Raw genomic sequence first — 18,624 nt, 5'->3', positions numbered from 1 at the left:
TTAGGAGATATAGAAGAAGTCTGATATATAAAGAATTTCCTGTAAGCTATAGCGTGAGATGTCAGTGCGGAGCCCTGTAATTGCATAAAAGCAGGAGGGCCTGTCATGACTTTCATACAGGTTACAGGTCTGCAAGGTGACATATAATACCTTACTGTATATATAGCAATGTGCAGTAGAGGATGTATGACTGCTCACAATACGCACCTCAGTTAAACCATCCTGTCAATTACTGACAAAATACCAGAAAGCACTAGAGATGAGTGAGTAGTGAAATATTCGACTACTCAAAATTCGATTCGAGTAGACCTCAGTATTCGACTATTCAATCGAATATCGAATCCCATTATAGTCTATGGGAAAAAAATGTTTGTTTCAGGGAAATCAAAATTCAACCAATTGGAGTCACCAAGTCCACAATAACACCTCATAAAATGATGTCAACACCTCTGGAATACAACTGGGACAGCAGGGGAAGCATGCCTGGGGGCATCTAACACGCCCAAATCCTAGTATTACCCCACTATCACAGCCTATCAACTAGACACTCCAAACTCAATATAACATCTATGAAAAGTGGGAAAATACTTGGAAACCTTCTTTCCAGAAATGCAAAATGTGTTACAGCCATAATAGGGCTATCAGCAGAAAACTGATTGGACATCACGAATGAAGGTTTACATAGACAAGGAACAGATTGCCCAGCAAGACCTTGCAGACAACTTCTGATAAAAACTCAGGTTTAACAATTTGATATACAGCTTGAATACTTTCAATGTTATACTTTAAATCTAAACACAGCTTGTATTTCCTTTGGACAAATATAAACCAGGCAGTGACCATTGCCTAATATGTTTAAACAGCAAGAAATAAAAGCAGCAAGGGTCTTCATCAAAGCCAATACATAATCTCTTTTGTTTACCCCATAGAGGAGTATGCTGCCATTTATTTGTATCATGCTATATTACCTGAAGAATGTTCTAAAAGGGGAACTTGTTCACATTTAAAGGTAACCCCTTCCCATATTTACAAGTACAAATTGTTGCATACAAAGCTAGTTTCTTATGTCACCTCAATGCCACATTTAGTATTATTTAACCATGGAGAAGCAGCAATAGGATAATGGATGTCTGTCCCACCTTCTCTGATACTGGTACTTTACAGCAATATCTGCATTGACCTCACTAAATCAGTTGTGATTTTCCCCATTAAGGTCTACAGGGAATATGGCCACCCACAAATTTAACACATGTTTGCAACAGGACCTAAGAAAACAAAGTGCAAAAAAACATTTGGTCACAGTGGAAAAAAACACATGATGGAAAATCTAGGGATACAGTGTGTATACAAACAAGGATGCTTGTAAACATAAAAATTGTAAAAGCAAATATTTGTAGGTTTATATGTGGAATCAGATGGAGATACTTCATTGCAATGGAAAGGAATGATATCTGCAAAATATAGTTATAAAGTGAGCAATGGATAGGGAATGCTGCAGACATTCAATGAATCAGTAGGGGGGGGGGGGGGGTATTAAGTAAAGTGTAAGATTTTATTAAATATGAGTTACTATCAGTGTGGGCATTGTACCTATTTCTCAAAGTTTTAACTCTGCCCTAAGTCCAGGGCCCCTCAGGCCGGAAACGCTGTGATTTGCCCACGGTGGAAATGCCATGGGAAAAATCGCGGCGTTATACAGTACTTGCAAAGTGGATGGGATTCATGCGCACCCCATCGCCACTTTGCCGAAAAAATTGCGGCACGGACACGCTGCGATTTCCAAAAATGGCCAGAAATGCTGCTGCTGCAGGAAAAATCGCGGCGTTTTACAGTACTTGCAAAGTGGATGAGATTCATGTGAATTCCTTGCCCACTTTGCGTGTAAAACCACAGCGCGGACACGCTGCGATTTCCAAAACCGGCGCGGTATTGGAAATCTCAGCATGTCAATTATATCTACGGAAATGCCGGCAGCTTCCCCGTAGATATAATGGTAACAGAAAGTCCGTGGAGGAAAACTTCATGAACTTTCTGTTCAAAGCGCTGTGCGAAGAATTGCAATGCGTTTCCACCACGGTTTTTCCCTCAGCGCTTTAGCGCTGCATATCATCCCTAGCGACCTTAGCCTAAGAGATCTAATAGGTTTAGACCCAGGGCCCCTGCTGACCAAAACTTTGAAGATACTTTGGTGATTTTGCGAGCATCGTGACTCCTTCACTATTTACATTGCACAATATCTGTTTTATAATCACCATGCAAAGTTATTATAGCCTGTAATAATATCATGTTTGCCACACAGTAAAATGCTCCCAAAAGCCCCCCTAGAGCCGCTTCAGGTGAACCCCACGAATATTGATGTGGTGCTATTATTATACTCTGGGGTCTCCTTAGACCCTAAAGTATAATAAGTAGAAGCCCAAATGATGTGAAAATAACAAACACTTACACTCACCTTACTTCACCTCTCCTGGGCATCCTTACTCCGTCCAGCTCTCTTCTGCATATGACTGAGATGATGCGACTCAGCCGTCACTGTTGGTGCCTGTAATTGAACCTCAGCAGTCACATGGGGCACACTGATGTCATTACGCCATGACCTCACTCACAGGCCAGAAGAGCCTCGATGAGGATGCTGAGGACTCCCCCATTCATTTCTGTTTCAATAGTTATTATTGTTTTCATAAAAAGAACTCTCTTATTTGAACAGGTGAATAAAATAAACATTTGGTTGGTGGAAAAAAATCAGCTCCTGACTCCCATAGAAAATTCTCTATTTACTATATGCTAAACTATTGCATGAACAAATGAAATCAACCCCCTCCTACCTTAAGGCATGGGATGCACACCTCCTTGTCTACAGACGACCTAACAACTAATATATGTATGTATTTATTTCAGTGGCGTAACTAGGAATGGTGGGGCCCCGTGGCGAACTTTGACATGCCCCCCCCCCACAAATCGATGCCGAAGACCTCGACCGACCCCCTCCTCCGCACTCTATTATGTCCCTCAGTAAGCCCTGCACACAGTATTATGTCCATTAGTGTCCCCTGCACACAGTATCATGTCCCTTAGTGGCCCCTGCACACAGTATTATGCCCAATAGTGTCCCCTGCACACAGTATTATGCCCAATAGTGTCCCCTGCACACACAGTATTAGCCCCGATAGTGTCCCCTGCACACACAGTATTAACCCCTATAGTGTCCAATGCACACAGTATTATCCCAATAGTGTCCCCTGCACAAAGTATTATCCCAATAGTGTCCCCTGCACACACAGTATTAACCCCAATAGTGTCCAATGCACACAGTATTATCCCAATAGTGTCTGCAAAGACCCCCCAAGTATAATGATAGTATATGTGGGGCCCACAGTGTCATTTACCAATCCCGGCCCAGCCAGGATCAGCAAGTGAATAGGGCCCGTAACGGCCTATTGAAAAAAAAAAAAAAAAACGCAGCGGTAGCGGCTGTCACCGGGCCCCCTAATGGCCCGAGCCTTGTGGCAGCCGCCTCCGCTGCCTCTACGATAGTTACGCCACTGATTTATTTATTAAACACTCTTTAGGTCCCTCCAGATGTGTTCAAATCCAAGAATCCACATATTAAACACACCACAAGGTGCTATAGGACACAAACCTTTATGTACATACTCTCCCGATGTCTTCCCAGTGTGCTGGTAATGTCAAAAACATTCAGACACACACTTCCAAATCTGGTGGGACTGCAAGAAAATCAAGACCTATTGGTCTCATGTTCAACATATCTCTGATCTTCTTTGTGGCCACATAGTACCTCTTTCCCCATCTACCATATTTCTAAGCCTCAGGCCAAAGTGCTCTAAGTGCTTCCTAAACAACAGTAGCTTCAACTGCTATCAGTGGCTAAAGTTCTCATCCCCCTCTATTGAGCCCCTGACTCACCACACCAAATCCCACATCTACTCAAGAAGATTTACACGCATAGAAGAACTTGCTCTTACCTCAAATACAAATCCAACTGGGCGCCATGGTATACTTTCATAGGAAAAGAACCCTGTGGGTAGACCCATCTTATTGAAGACTCTATTAACCCTTCTCCTTCCCTTAACACAAACTGAAACCCCTCCATTTAACACAAGTCTCTGGATGGAGCCCTCGATGCCAAGGACTATTAGATACAAGCTGTTGGTATGGATGTGTTGAATCAATGAAATATTGTTCTTAGATCTTCATGTGGATACTTTTACCACTGATTTATTGAAGTAAGTAAATGTAACAAATGAGTTACAAAATGTAATAAAAGATATTTGAAAAGGAAAAAAAATGAATGGGAGAGTTGAGGCATTTTTCAGTTTAGAAGATTCCACCTGCAAGAAAGCTGTGTGTGAACATTGCCTAAGCAGTAACCATGGTTTCTCATAGCACATTATTCCAGCTTGTTTGCAAAATTAAAACCATTTCTTAAGGTTCCTTATTTAGTTACTGTTGTAGCTTGACCTTTGTATATATTTTTTACTGGTTTATGTCTGTTTTGTGTGTCTCCATGGTAATCGGCTACAAACAAGCCTTGTACAGTTTAATCTCGCTTTCCTGTTGCAATACATCTTCCCCTTACGTCTCGCTACTCTACCAAATGTATGTTAGGAAGAATGAGGGGACATATGAAAGGGAATGTGATAAGATTCTTGAAGACGTATTCCCATCTTGGCATTAATGGCTATGTCTGCTTCATACAGTATACAGTCAAGGGCTTATAAATGCGTGCTTGACCTGTACAAAAGAAGAGACAGACCCCAACATACGTGGCCTCTCTCCTGTCACTGAAGCCACAATTGGGGCTTCCATTTATCTATCCGTCATGTATGGAATTCATCTGTAGATACAGCCATACATGTCAAAATGGATATACCCCTTAAATACAGCTATTTACAAAGCCACTTCATGCTTAATTTAGATGTATTAGAGCAATAAAATAGAAATTGCAACGGTTAGAATAAAACAGTCTACCCAGAATGCAGTGAAAATATACTTTATTTCCTTTTGTATTCCTTTATTAGAACATGATGGAAAAATTTTGTACTAGATAAAATATGTTTAACTGTTAAAGGGATATTTCCATCTCAGAAAGAGATTGCACAGATATTTCATCACTTTCTGAATGGTGGAGGTCCACCTGCCAGAGACCCCAAATGTGAAGTGGGCTAAATCAGTCCTGCTGCCCTCTGGAGTGGGTATCCCAAACACCTGCTGTCAGGGGGGAAACTGCAGCTTTGCCACATTATTTAAACCCATCTGGGCTATAGTTACTTGCATAGATGGTAGCTAAGAGTGAACAGGGGAAAGCTTTGAAGGGTCACAGCACTATACCAAACATGTGGCCCCTGGATTCTCTGGCTTTATTCGTAATTCTCCTAGCGATATGCCATCCTTTCTGAAAGGAGACAACCCCTTTTAATAATAATAATAATGCCATTTTCAGAGCATTGCATGCATTACTTATGTACTAAATACAAACCTTTATTACAAAACAAATAGTACTGAACAAACACAAAAGCACAAACATCATCTCTACAAATACATAGTAATTAGAAGGCACATTACAAATTAGTCAGGTATAAAAAAAAGTATATAAAAAACAAAGTAAACATACTGATACTGGACTTTCATTTAAATACATAACAAAGTTTAGCTGCTGCTTGATAAAGGTGACAGTGTAATAGAATAAAATTGCCCAAGTATATTTTTAGGAGTGTATTTTGGAGTGGTTTTTTTTTTTTTTTTTTTTTGCACTTTTCTGGTCAGTATTCTCCCCCACAGTTCTAAGCAAAGTCATCGAGACACCGAGATTTTAAGCAACTTGAGCAAGAGTAGGGAATGGTAGAAAGTAACAAAATAACCAATGATCACTGATAAATCCCCATAACAATCTGGTGGTTTCCATCAGTCCTGCAGCACTGACATCACATTACGAAGTCAAACAACTGACCGGCTGCAGCGATCAAATGAGTGATTTATATTGTGCATCCAAGCAGGATCTGCAGGGGATTTAGTGAACTTCTGTTATACTATATCTTGCACTATCAAATTTTTTAAACCCCTTTAGCTCGGGGCCCCACATGGTGTAAACGCTGCGGTTGGGCCATGGCATGAACACTAAAGCAAAAACCATGGCATTTTACAGTCACTGCAAAGTACAGTACTACTCGTTATAGAAAAATTACACACAGCAGAAATTCTGTGACTTCCAAACCATTGCGTTTTTAGAAATCGCAGTATTTCAATTATACCTATGGAAACCCCGGCGGTTTCCCTATAGGTATAATGAAAGCAGAAAGTCCGAAGAGGAAAGCTCAATGCACTGTCTATAAAAAGCGCTACGGGAAAAACCGTGAGGTGTTTCCTCCAGGGTTTTTCTCCCACATATTTTTCCGCTGCAGCCTGCCACATAATGTAATTGCTTCAGATATTAAAATAGTCATGGCAGTTACAAAGGATCCACTGTATAGCAGATCCTAACAGATCCCTGTGACTTACAAGGAACATTCCCTAAAGTTAATGTGAACCTGAGTCAAAGATGAACCTACTCTAGCAATGTTTTAATAGACTATGTAGTCGCTAGACTACATACAGAGTGACCCAACCATAAGAGTATGGACAGACATGGCAGACAGTTACAACATACTCATACGGTCATTGGCAGCTGAGGATCCAGCCATACAATGCTGCTAGGATCATCTTCTAAAGCAATGCAACACTGCTTGAAAAAAAATAAAATATTTGCAGCTTTTAAGCCAATAACTTCTATCCAAGTTATCATTCTGCACCAAAGATGGAATGTACTCATATTCTCACAAAGAAAGGCTCATAAAGGGAATATTTCCAATTATATTGTTATGCAGCTTTGGTATGCAATTTATTTTAGTCCAAGCTTGGTGTGGAGCCAAAAAGGAAGTAAAGTTTTAAAGAAAGACTGAGAAAATTGCATCCTAATACGGCATGCAATAAAATACATCAGTAAAACAACTTCCTTATGAAATTCAAAGTGTAAGGATGTATAATACTGACTATACAACATGGATCTGTGTTCACGATCCCTAAATGACACTACTTTGCACAATACATAACCTTGGAATTGTTACTTCACTGCAATCTATATTTCCTTGTTGTGTGAGCAGCCTCTGAAAGCAAGAGCATGTGATACGGCCCCTGTTGGGGTAATCATTTACCTGGAACTTATAGGCTATTTGACCAGACCTAAAGTTACAGTAAGGTGCTGAGGTCTTGTGTGCAGAAGAAAGTATTATTTACCATGTACGAAAGCGTCCGCTGTGAACACGGTATGGTCCAGAGAACCTTATACTGACTAATAAAGTGTAACCATGACTTATGTGAGTAGTTCAGGTACATAATACTGATGCTGGAGCAAAGCTACATGAAAAAGCTGAAAAAGGTTTGAAGGATTCTTTACAGGAACAATTTCCCTACGGACTCTCTTTTCTTGCTGAGTTCAGTGACTCTTTCACAAACTTATCAGGAGTTTTCTTCATTCTTGTGTCTTCGTCTGTGGAGTTTAGCGATTCTAAGGCCACTTCTTTGTTATGGTGTTCTTTTTTGTGTAGTCTTATTTTGTGAATATCCTTTTCAATTTTCTTTTCTGTATCTTTCAAAAGTGAAATTAGTAAGTTTATTAATAGTGAAAGCCATGCAAGGCCAAATATGATCCAAAAGTATACCAAAGCCCGATAGCCGTCAAAAGGGTGACTGCCCTTGGGTCCTAAAATAAAAATCCAGGTATAAAACAGTTAAACAATTCACTATGTTTTTAGACATAAATTGTGTAATAAATTATTTTTAGAGATGAGCGAACACTGTTCGGATCAGCCGACCCGAACAGCACGCTCCCATAGAAATGAATGGAAGCACCTGTGACGCCGGCCGGCCGCCGGCAAAGTCAGCGTCACAGGTGCTTCCATTCATTTCTATGGGAGCGTGCTGTTCGGATCGGCTGATCCGGACAGTGTTCGCTCATCTCTAATTATTTTCGATTTGCTAAAAAACAAAACACAACAACACACGCAGTTTGCTCTTCTAATGATCAGTGAAATCTATGCCAGCTTTATAATATCCCCCTTAGTCTGCATAAATATCCATATCCCAGTGAGTGTCAGCATGGTCTAACTACTTGATGTCCACCTTGGCTCACAAGGACAGAACATGCCGCAGATAACAAAAGCTACAGCTTACTGAACTTTCCTTCAGGAAACTCTATTGTAGATTTTATTTTAGTTCCTGGCTCCATCCTCTCTGATCCAAGACTGTTTAGCCCTTTCTTCTCACCCCTTTGTTGTTAGTTAAATGCTTTTTTACCCAGATCCTTATTCTCAACTAGTTACCTTATTTTACACTATACTCTGTAGGTTTAATCTTTACTTGGAACTGTCTCATTTGATACAGTTTTGCACTGTGGGTTTATTATTGTTGTAATGCAATAAATTCCTGTGAAACTGAATTCCTGACTCCATGATAGAAACCCAATGGACCCTTTAAAGTCAATTTACCCCATAAACTATGCAGAGCTTCCATTTTTGTCACTGTTCTTGTATTGTATAAGGACAATGGAAATATTATTGCAGATGTAAGTGAACTTTTTCAGTTTATGTTTTTCTAAATGTTTTGTAATACAAAGTAATATAAGGTCAAGCACAATTTAGTATACAATAAAAAGAAAAATAAGCTCATAACACATACCAGATCCTACTACGTAATCTCCAAAGCCAATAGTGCTCAGGGAAATGAAGGCATAGTACACTCCTTCTCTGTACGTCCACTGTTCAGTCTCTCTAAAGATCAATGGTGGTATTCCCAAAAACACAAAGACTCCAGTCACCAGGAAAAATATTATGGTCACGATTTTTGTTTTCTTCTGGAAAAAAAAAAAAAATTAAAAGGATTGTACACACAAAAGATATATGGAAATATTTGTAGTCATACTGCATCTAAGCAAAACCTATGTCTCTTCTCATGCTGGGTCTGTATTGCGGAGTAGGCTACAGGGTCTTGGTTTGGGCTTCTTGCACTAAAAATACTTACAGCCTCTTCTTGTCACAGCATTTTTACCCCTTGCCTAGCGCTTGTTTGATGTGCCTAATATCAAATCTACACAAGCCAGGGATTGGCATAGGATTGTGATATAACTCACGCTAGTTTTCTGGAACGCTGCCCTGCCTAGATCCCTGTTCGTTTTACCTCCTATCTCAAAAAAAATTGGCGAGCAATCTGCAGAGACTGAAATGCGTCACAGTGGGCCAAGTTCAGGTGCATTCTGTGACACTTTCTAGGTCGGCCTTCTTCTATGTGGGCCTGTTTGTGTGAATTTTTGGCACACCAGTCATTAACCAAGTTTATACCTTTCCCATTCCATTTTTAAGTAGACATTTTGCAAGTGCTTCTCCCAAGTTGGACAGATATTTGCCAACCTGGCTCAGAACAATGACATTCAGAGGGATTCCAAATAAAGCATAAATCACACAGAAGATCTGTCCTCCCGCAGTTTTCGGTGCAATTGTTCCATAACCTAAACAAAGAAACAAACACGTTTTTTTAATATGAGGTATATAAAACAATATGTGCAGATTCACAGAGATGTCAAATAACCACATCTGGGCATCTGCATTACATTCACCACACCCAGATCCCCCAGTTCTACGTTATTAGACTTTATCAAGTGGCATCAAAGCTTTGGTCAGTGCAATCAATGACAATTCAGGAGAATGCAATACGGATGCTAAAATGTGAGGCCAAGACAAATTCATTCTCATAAGTATAGAATATTTTATACAAACATGCAATGCTGATAACATAAATGATACATAATAGGAACATAGCTTACCAATGGTGGTTACAACAGTACCAGCAAAAAAGAAGGAGCTGCTGAAATCCCAATTTGTCTGCGTCTCTGAAGTTCCATTTAATAAAGGATTAACCCCGTGTTTAACTGCATCTGTAATAACCTGTGCTTGAAATAAAGCTCCATTTTAGCATTAAAGCAAGTCAATAATTTCAAGTGAATTTTCTTCATTTAAGGAATACTGTCATATCTCAATTTTATATGTGTGTTCTACATTTTTAACCATTTTTCTCTTTTTTATTAAACAGATACAACTCCAATTGTGAGTTTTCCTGGAGCTCAGCTGCAGAATGGGGAAAGACTAGCTGCTACAATGTTTTCGCATGTATGGCACATAGAGGGAAGAGTAGATCCTGCTCCTCTAACACCATCTCAGACACAGAAGCGGTAGCATGGGGGATATTATACAGCAGTACTGAGCAATGTTGCTGTGAATTCAGCACTGGAGCGATACAGTAAAAACAGCAGCCCCTGCATATGTCCCCCCACTCTTCTGGTGATCTCTCTTCCTCCCCTCTCTGCATACTTCTATGTATGTAATTCTCTCAACCAGTGTATAAAGGAAGCAAAGAAGGAGCCAGGGCAGAAAGACATATTTTGTAATAAGATACAAAGTTTCTTATCTTTACTGATTCATGGGAAGATTGTAAACAATAGTTAATTTTTTCTGCATCTAATTCATTTTTTTTTTTTTTTTTCACAATAAGGAAGTCATGACTGATGCATGGAAAGCCAACGACATGCTATAAAATCAGTCTTCAATGTTTATGCATAACAGGCTGCACTTGCTTTAGGAGGGAGTGATGACTTCTCTTTTTGTACTTATTATGATTTATTATGGAGCAACCAACACAGGACCACTGGTTGGCCCCAATTGATTTCAGGACATTGAAAATTACTAAGCTGCATCTCTGGATGTGTGACCCGCTGACATATACTGTAGCCACCCAACAGTCCCACACCAACAGCTCAGCATGAGAGTTAAAATAGGTGCATAAAAAGAAATAGCCCCCTCCATCCTCACACAAGGACATGATTCCCAATATACAATAATATTCTCCCTTTAAAGACAACCTTGCACAACCTCCAACTCTTTACATAATTTCATAGTTGCTGCTACACCGAATCCAACGTAGTTGGAATATTCTCTAGCCCCAGCATTATTCACATGTTATCATTTCTGTTAGTTCCAGAACAAGTATACTCTCTACTTTCAGATGGGCAGTCCCAGACTGTCTTCTCCACTCTGGGACTGCCCATTTGACAGTAGACAGATTAATTAGCATATCAGAGATAAAACTAACAGCACCAATTGCTCTGGGATGGTGGGGCTAGAAAAAAAAATTCCAACTGGAGCAGCACTTATGGAGGGATACAAAGAGTTGATGGTCCTCTTTAACTGCAATTACCTTCTTCTATCTTGCAGTAGTTTTTGTATCTGATATACATACAAAGCCTTGTGGTACGACCAAACTAATTACATTTTTCGAGGTCTATTCTCTACTAAGTGCCAGTTTTTAACACCTCCCTTTTCTAGAAAGTTGATCACCATCTTCATCAGAAAGTTCTCCACCATCCAAGATCTTCCTGCCCATAAAACGGATCCTCCATAATTAAAGTTAGCACAATATAACAAAGAAAGTAGCACTAGATTGTAACATCCCTGCAAAAGTGTAGCAAGTGAATGAAGGACTAAGGGACTGAAAGATAATCTGGAAATTATGCTGACACATGAGACCTCTTGTTTTCTTTTTAATGGCTGCCACAATAGGAAGTGACGTGTACTGCAGGATTGAAACCCTTCTGCTGTCTATGGGTTCTTTGCGTAAACACTTCATGCCCATAAAGATGCTGCAAATTTCAAGGCATCGGTAAGGCTGTGGCATAAACGCCTCAGTTTGGCACAGCTGAAACACCGCAACAAAAATTGTGGTGTTTTACATTCCCTGCAAAGAGGAAGGGATTCTGGCAAATACTATCCACACATTGCAGAAACATACCTGCAGCGGAAATGCTGCCATTTCCCAATCCATCGGGTTTTTCGAAATGGCAGCTTAGGTATAACTGAAGCAGAACTATGGCATTTTTGTAAAAAGCACTGCAGGGTAAACCACGATGCATTTCAGCCATGGTTTTTCATGCAGTGCTTTCTGATGCGTCTGCTATGTTGGGCCTTAGCCTAATGGGGTTGTCCAGCCCCAAATCAAGTTTTCATACTGATGACCTATTCACATGACACCTGGACCCCATGCAGATCATCTGTTCTAGCAGTCTCCAGCTCCAGTCCTATACAAGTAATAGGAGTAGCACTGCCGTTCACTTAAACCATTCCTATGCAGCGCACAGGGCTGCTGCACTGCTCCTATTACTTGAATAGGAGCGGTGCTGCTTGTGGTACCCATTCACCGCACCAGCTTGCACAAATGATCTGTGTGGGTTCCAGGTGTTGGACCCCAACAGATCACATAATGATGAACTATCCAGTGTTAAGACAAGTGATACACATTGGCAGTCAACAGGGTTCAATGTGGGTGCTGCACTGAGGACTGGCACTTATTATGCCAGTATACATCATATTATGATATTCCTTAAAAATAAAACAGCCACCCCCTTTAGCAGTAACTTGACTGCTGACTATGTATTTTATGATTTTGCCTTCTATATATTGTATACATGCCTGTTAACCATTGAAGAAAATTAAAATAAAACAATACAGTTTTACTGACAAAAAAACTCAAGAACTACTTCAATAGTTCATAAAAGCAATGGATATCAGTTCCAGTGCTGCAGACAACAAAATTAGTTAGGCAAGGTTCACACCAGCACTTAGACTACCGTTCGGGGTTTCTGTCCCCAAAACCACTTAAAAATTGCAGAGAAAAAGAATCCTGCAAGCATTTTTTTTTTTTTTTTTGGTGGTGGACCCCATTATAGTCTATAGGGTCCACAGGTAATCTCTTTGTAAGGGGGTTAGTTTTCCAGAAAGAAAGCTGAACGCTGGTGTGAATCTAACGTGTGAATCACTCCTAGCATGTAATCCAAGATTAGAGAAGGTGTAACACATTGTTATATGAGGACAGATCTTGTTTTAGCACTATGTTACTCTATGTCATTAAAGGTAACCTGTCACATGGAAAATGCAGTCCAATCTGTAAGCAGTATAATATATAACAGGAGGAGCTGAGCAGACTGATATACATATTTGTAGGAAAAGATTCAGTATAGCCAGTAAAAAGTAATTTAAACCTTATTCTGATTCTTTAGGAGTCCAGTGGGCGGTCCTAGATGATGATGATGATCATGAATTACAGTCTAGCCTAAGTGAAATGGGGCAATTGACATGAGCCCGATGGGTTTTTTTTGCCTTCATCTGGATCAACACTGTAGGGGACTGTAAGGTTATAGACTGGACTTGATGGACTGATGTCTTCATGCAACCTCATCTACAATGTAACTAAGTGCATATAAAGATAGCTGTCAATCACAGTCCACTGGACTCCTCAGCCAAGAATGAGCAGCTGTACAACAGACAGAATCTGACATCTAGATTTAAAAAAACCCAAAAACACACATATGTAAAGTATAAAATGTGCTTACAGTAATGAGATGTTCCAGGGCATCATGTGTAAGGCAAGTGTAATTCTTCAAGAAGTCCAACCTGTGGCGCTCTGTTTTCAGTTGTACATGCATCTCGGCTTCTTGTTCCAACCTCTGAAACACCATAGCACCTGCCAGCAGGTACATGAAAAATCCAGCACCCAAAAGAATACTTTTAATACAACCAGAAAACTTCCTGAAGTCCAGTTTTGCAGTTTTCCTCCCATTAGCTCTGTTCATTTCTGTTCTTTACACTACTGACCGTGAGAAGAAAGGAAATCCAATTCTTATGTCAGTGTCTTGAGAGTTCAAGTGGATAAATCAAAGATTCTGTCTGTGACAAGGGATGTCCAAGGGACAAGCTGAATGACTTGACATGAGTCAGGGTGGAGTTAAGCACGGCTCATCCCTCAAACTTTAGACTTTGGATCTGACACAGTTTGCATTTCCTGTAAGCAAATATAAGCAGGGCGATCATTACATAATATGTTTAACGAGCACATAGTGAAAGAAGAGAGACAGATTTGTAATCATTGGGTGGATTCACTTTTATTGTCCCTAGATATAGACACGGTGCCGCTTATTTACACTGTCATAGAGCATGTGAGAACAATGCTTTCATTCTAATATTATATGATTTATGGGGTTGTATAGTCTTATGGAAATCAAATGGAGCAAAGGCTAAGTATGATTCTTACTGGTGCCATTTTGGGATGTATAGAAACTCATTAAAGTTAGTGGGGTTGTTCATGACTTAGATATTGATGGTCCATCCTTAGGATCAATATCAGATCGGTGGGGGTCCAGCACTAGGTATCTTCACTAGGGTTGAGCGATCTGGATCGGAAATGTAAATTCCCGATCCCGATCTTTTCCGGCGGGATAGAGGTCAAAGGTTATTTCCCACAATGCTTGGCTACTGGCCAATCATTGTGGGAAAAGCTATAGTATCAGATGAGTGAGTACTAATCGAAACTCCCGTTTCGAATAACACGCACCCATAGGAATGAATGGAAGCGGCCGGCACGCAGACTTTGCCGGCATCCGGCCACTTAACCCCCTTTGCCAGCGTGCTGGCTGCGTCCATTCATTCCTATGGGAGCGTAATACTCTTCTGTTTCCTCCCTGCTGTGCCGTATACTCAGCTCTGCTATATCTCAGATGTAGCAGAGCTAAGTATACGGTAAAACAGGGACAAAGCAGAAGAGTGGCAGTCTGCGGTAAATCACTCTGTTCTGCGCTGCTGTGAGGACGACGAGGCACTCGCCATATAATAAGCCATGGCTGAAGTTTGCAAGTAGATAGATACTACTGTACATTGACTTGTCTATCTACTCTTCTGAGATGTAGCAGAGCTGAGTATACAGTAAAGCAGGGACAAAGCAGAAGAGTAGATAGACAAGTCAATGCACAGTTATGGAGATGTAGCAGAGTCCAGCATATGGCACAGCAGGGAAGAAACAGAAGAGTAGATAGATACTATCTACTCGCAAACTTCGCTCAACTTACCTGCACAGATCCGCTGCTGCTCCCCATTCTTCTTGCTTCTCTTCTCTCTCATTCACAGGCCTTCAGAGCGCCCCCGCCTCCATAGACTAGTGTTAAAGATGATGGGAGTAGGCGGGGCTTGACTCACGTCTCCCCGCCTACTCCCATCATCTCTATCACTAGCCTATGGAGGTGGGGGTGCGTACGGCGCCCTGAAGGCATGTCAATGAGAGAGGGTAGGACCGAGAAGAATGGGGAGAGGCAGCAGATCTGTGCAGGTAAGCGGACACCAGTGGGTGTCTCGTGGAGCTTCCATTATTTAAAAAAAATCCCATTGACTTGCATTAGCATCAGTATTGGGATCAGGGTCGGGATTCGAATGGAAAATGATCAGAAATCGGATTTTAGAAACGATCCTGAAATTTCAAGATTGGCTCAACCCTAATCTTCACCAATCAGCTGTTGCAGCGGCCACTGAATCTGCGCAATGCAGCGAGCCAGAAGAAGACAGCTCTGTGCACTGTGTATGAACACAAATAGCAACTAACTAAAAATTTACTTTTATTAATAACTATTAAAATCAGCACCACAAACAAATACCCCTATTTGAGAGAACATAGGCTGGGTTGGTTCCTAATACCAAGAAATATATGTCAAAGTCCAAGTAATGGGGACCAATAATTGCTTGGCCATTCCCAGCAGAGAAAGAGGATTTTAAAAGGAATATAGATGAATAGAATAAAGATGAAACTATTCCCCAAATAGGATACCACAATCAGTGTTGATAGCGCTTACACCTCCTTAGTGTCCCCAGGGGGGAAAAGAAAGATGTTAGTAATAATGTACGCGGTATACCCTAAGCCCAATTAGGTAATGTAACATGGGGACCCCGGCAGTAAAACAACTCTCGACACGTTGCCTTATAACATCAGGAGAGTAAGATAACTAAATGAAAGGACTCCAAGCCTACATATTCTAGCTTGCGGTTAAAACCGCATTTCCTGGCGCCCTGGTGGTGGACGCCAGTAGTTCGATGATGACGGATGATGGTCATGACAACCCATCAGCACCCCCACAAAAGTATCATTGAGGCTTCAATAGAATACCCTCTCTCTGTTAAAACTGCCCAGCTGATGGTAACCGGGGGCATCCACTGGTGCAGGCACAGCTGATATGTCCAAATCATTCCGGATTATTAATAGGGTGGTTTGGATTTTCACAAAAACCCACTTGCTGTGTTGAACTATGATAATTCAACTAAAGCTAGGTTCACACTAGTGTCTTGTCTCCATTCGGGGTTTCAGCTCCCCATTGCACTTGAAGAATGCGAAATGAAAAGTCCTGCAAGCAGATCTTCTCTCTGCATTTTTCGGTGGAAATAGTGTGGACCTCATTATAGTCAATGGAGTCTGCTGGTTTCCGCAGGTAACTGCTTTTTAAGCAGATTGGGTGAACCTAGCGTAAAATGGAAAAGTTCTGACATTTTGTAATACACTTTGTGGTTTAATTACTAAGCATTCTTATAAGATGGATGAAAACAATTCTCTTTTTCCAGTAGGTTTGCTACAATGTTTCCAGCCCAAGCAGGAGCTTCATTACATATTTATAACTCCGGCCCGATTCACATCTGCATTCAGTATTCCAATCGGGAAATCCATTTGGGACCCCACCCGAACGGAATACTGAATGCATTGACAAGCAGTAAGCAGTCCTTGTGTTTTCTGCACAGAACATGTGGAGAGAAGTACTTCATAAACTATTTTCCTCTCTGCAGGACTTGTGTGGACACCGCGTGGAAAACACGCAGACCCCATTATAGACTTTGAGGTCCGTGTGCTTTCACTGCTCACCGCTTGTCAATGTGTTCGGTATTTCATTCGGGGGGTCCCCAAGCTGATTCCCGAACAGACGCTCAGTCACACACTCTGGTATCATGCTGTGCTATTTTGTCCTTAAGGCTAAGGCCCCCACATGGTGTCCTGCAGCAAAAAAGCACTGTGAGTAAAGCAGCAGCGGAAACGCATTGCGGTTCTTCCCGTAGCACTTTGCACAGAAAGTTCGCAGAGGTTTCCTCTGTGTACTTTCTGCTTCAATAATTTCTAGAGGGAAACCACCTGCGTTTCCATAGATATAATTGACATGCTGCGATTTCCAAAACCATAACCGTTTTGGAAATCACTGCATGTCTGCACCACGTATTTTACCGCAAAGTGGGTATGGGATTCGCTATGTGAGGCCTCAGGTTGCAAAGGTAGATTTGCTTCAGTTTTTTTATGGTGGACATGCCTCAAAAATCAGAGCAAAAAAAAAAAGGAGTGTGAACAAAGTCTTAGAAGTAGCAGGTTGGAGATTTATTACTATTTTATGAATAGAGTGACAAAAAAAAAAACAAAAAAAAAAAAAAAACGCCCCCAACCATTCTTATCTATGCCACATCGTGTTATATATATTCCAAAAGGAAAATGTGAAGCTATTCAGATAAGCTTGTCCAGTTTTATTTGTAGCCAATGTTTCCAGAGGAAGTTTCCTATGTGTTTAACAATGGCCCTTTATGTTGGCATTGCCTGGTGCCAAGATGCAGTAGATGCTTGGTACCAACACCCAGACACTATGTTTATACTGTAAGCAAGTAAAAGGAAATCCCTTTGCTATTGAATGAATGTTGAATGATATTTCACCTCTTTTGAGAATAAGAATACAATTAGTAATGTCAGTATATTCAGAACTGTACCCAGCGGTATAATCCAGTCTTATGATAGGTTATTGCCCGAATGTATATTTCAGTAGAGATCATCGATTTCTCCATAAGCTAAACAGAGCATATTTTTGTAGTCATGAATGAAACTTCTGTATGAGCAACTCCTCATACACTAGCAAAGAGTTATCAATCTCCAGCACTAGATGGCAGCATTACATTGATTTACAAGACACCTCACAATGTTGGAGACAAAATATTAGAACACATTAGGATTAAAACCACAGCTCTGCGCTGCTCTCATTGCAAGCAGTGTATATGTAGTCGCATCGTGATTTACAGGTTGTAACAGCATGACAGTTGCTAGAAATCGTAGTCACATAGATCAACAGTATCTCTCTATATTATAAAAATGAATTCATGTCTGTCTGTCTGTTCTCTATGTGCAACCAAACGACTGGACCGATCTTCACCAAATTTGGTACAGAGATACTTCAGGTATCCGGGAAGGTTTAAGATGAGACTCCAACTTGCTCGGACGTACCATTACTGAGATACCGCATTCCCAACACAATGCCCCCCCCCCCTTAGCCAATACAAACAGTTCCACACACTGAAGGTTTAGATAAGTGCGTCTACACACAGTTCCACATGCCGAAGGATTAGATATACGCGTCTGCACAGAGTACCACAAGCCGGAGGATTAGATATGCACGTCTACACACAGTATCACACAGGGAAGGATTAGATACGCAAATCTGCACACAGTACCACACGCCAGAGGATTGGATACGTACATCTGCACTAAGTACCACATACCATAGGATTAGATGCGCGTGTCTGCACACAGTTCCACACACCAGAGAATTAGGGAGCCTTTACATGAAGTTACGCTGCGCTCATTCTGAACATAAAAACACGTTCAGAATGAGCGCGTAAAAAGCAGCTCCCATTG

At 40.9% G+C, this 18,624-nt stretch overlaps 1 protein-coding gene across 1 annotated transcript; it reads right to left on the bottom strand.

Moving 5' to 3' along the window:
- Positions 1-6,972: 6,972 nt before the first annotated feature.
- LOC142212781 (potassium channel, subfamily K, member 16-like) lies at positions 6,973-13,808 on the bottom strand. The gene is made up of 5 exons (XM_075280828.1): positions 13,487-13,808; positions 9,872-9,992; positions 9,390-9,556; positions 8,731-8,905; positions 6,973-7,756 (listed from the first exon to the last, which is right to left on the bottom strand). The coding sequence occupies exons 1-5, from the start codon at positions 13,724-13,726 to the stop codon at positions 7,464-7,466; spliced, it is 996 nt and encodes a 331-aa protein (XP_075136929.1). The 5' UTR covers positions 13,727-13,808; the 3' UTR covers positions 6,973-7,463.
- Between the last annotated feature and the right edge of the window lie 4,816 nt (positions 13,809-18,624).

Source organism: Leptodactylus fuscus, chromosome 7, assembly GCF_031893055.1.
Source record: "Leptodactylus fuscus isolate aLepFus1 chromosome 7, aLepFus1.hap2, whole genome shotgun sequence".
NCBI lineage: Eukaryota > Metazoa > Chordata > Amphibia > Anura > Leptodactylidae > Leptodactylus > Leptodactylus fuscus.
The sequence above is the reverse complement of the archived record's forward strand: the minus strand, read 5'-3'. Positions and strand labels throughout refer to the sequence as shown.

Bases quoted from the DNA above. Each gene is read 5' to 3' on its own strand.
- LOC142212781 (XM_075280828.1), bottom strand. From the start codon at position 13,726: ATGAACAGAGCTAATGGGAGGAAAACTGCAAAACTGGACTTCAGGAAG. The intron at 9,993-13,486 runs GTAAGCACATTT...TTTCAAGCACAG, and splicing joins CCCTGGAACATCTCATTACT to GTTATTACAGATGCAGTTAA. The intron at 7,757-8,730 runs GTATGTGTTATG...TTTTTATTTTAG, and splicing joins AGATTACGTAGTAGGATCTG to GACCCAAGGGCAGTCACCCT.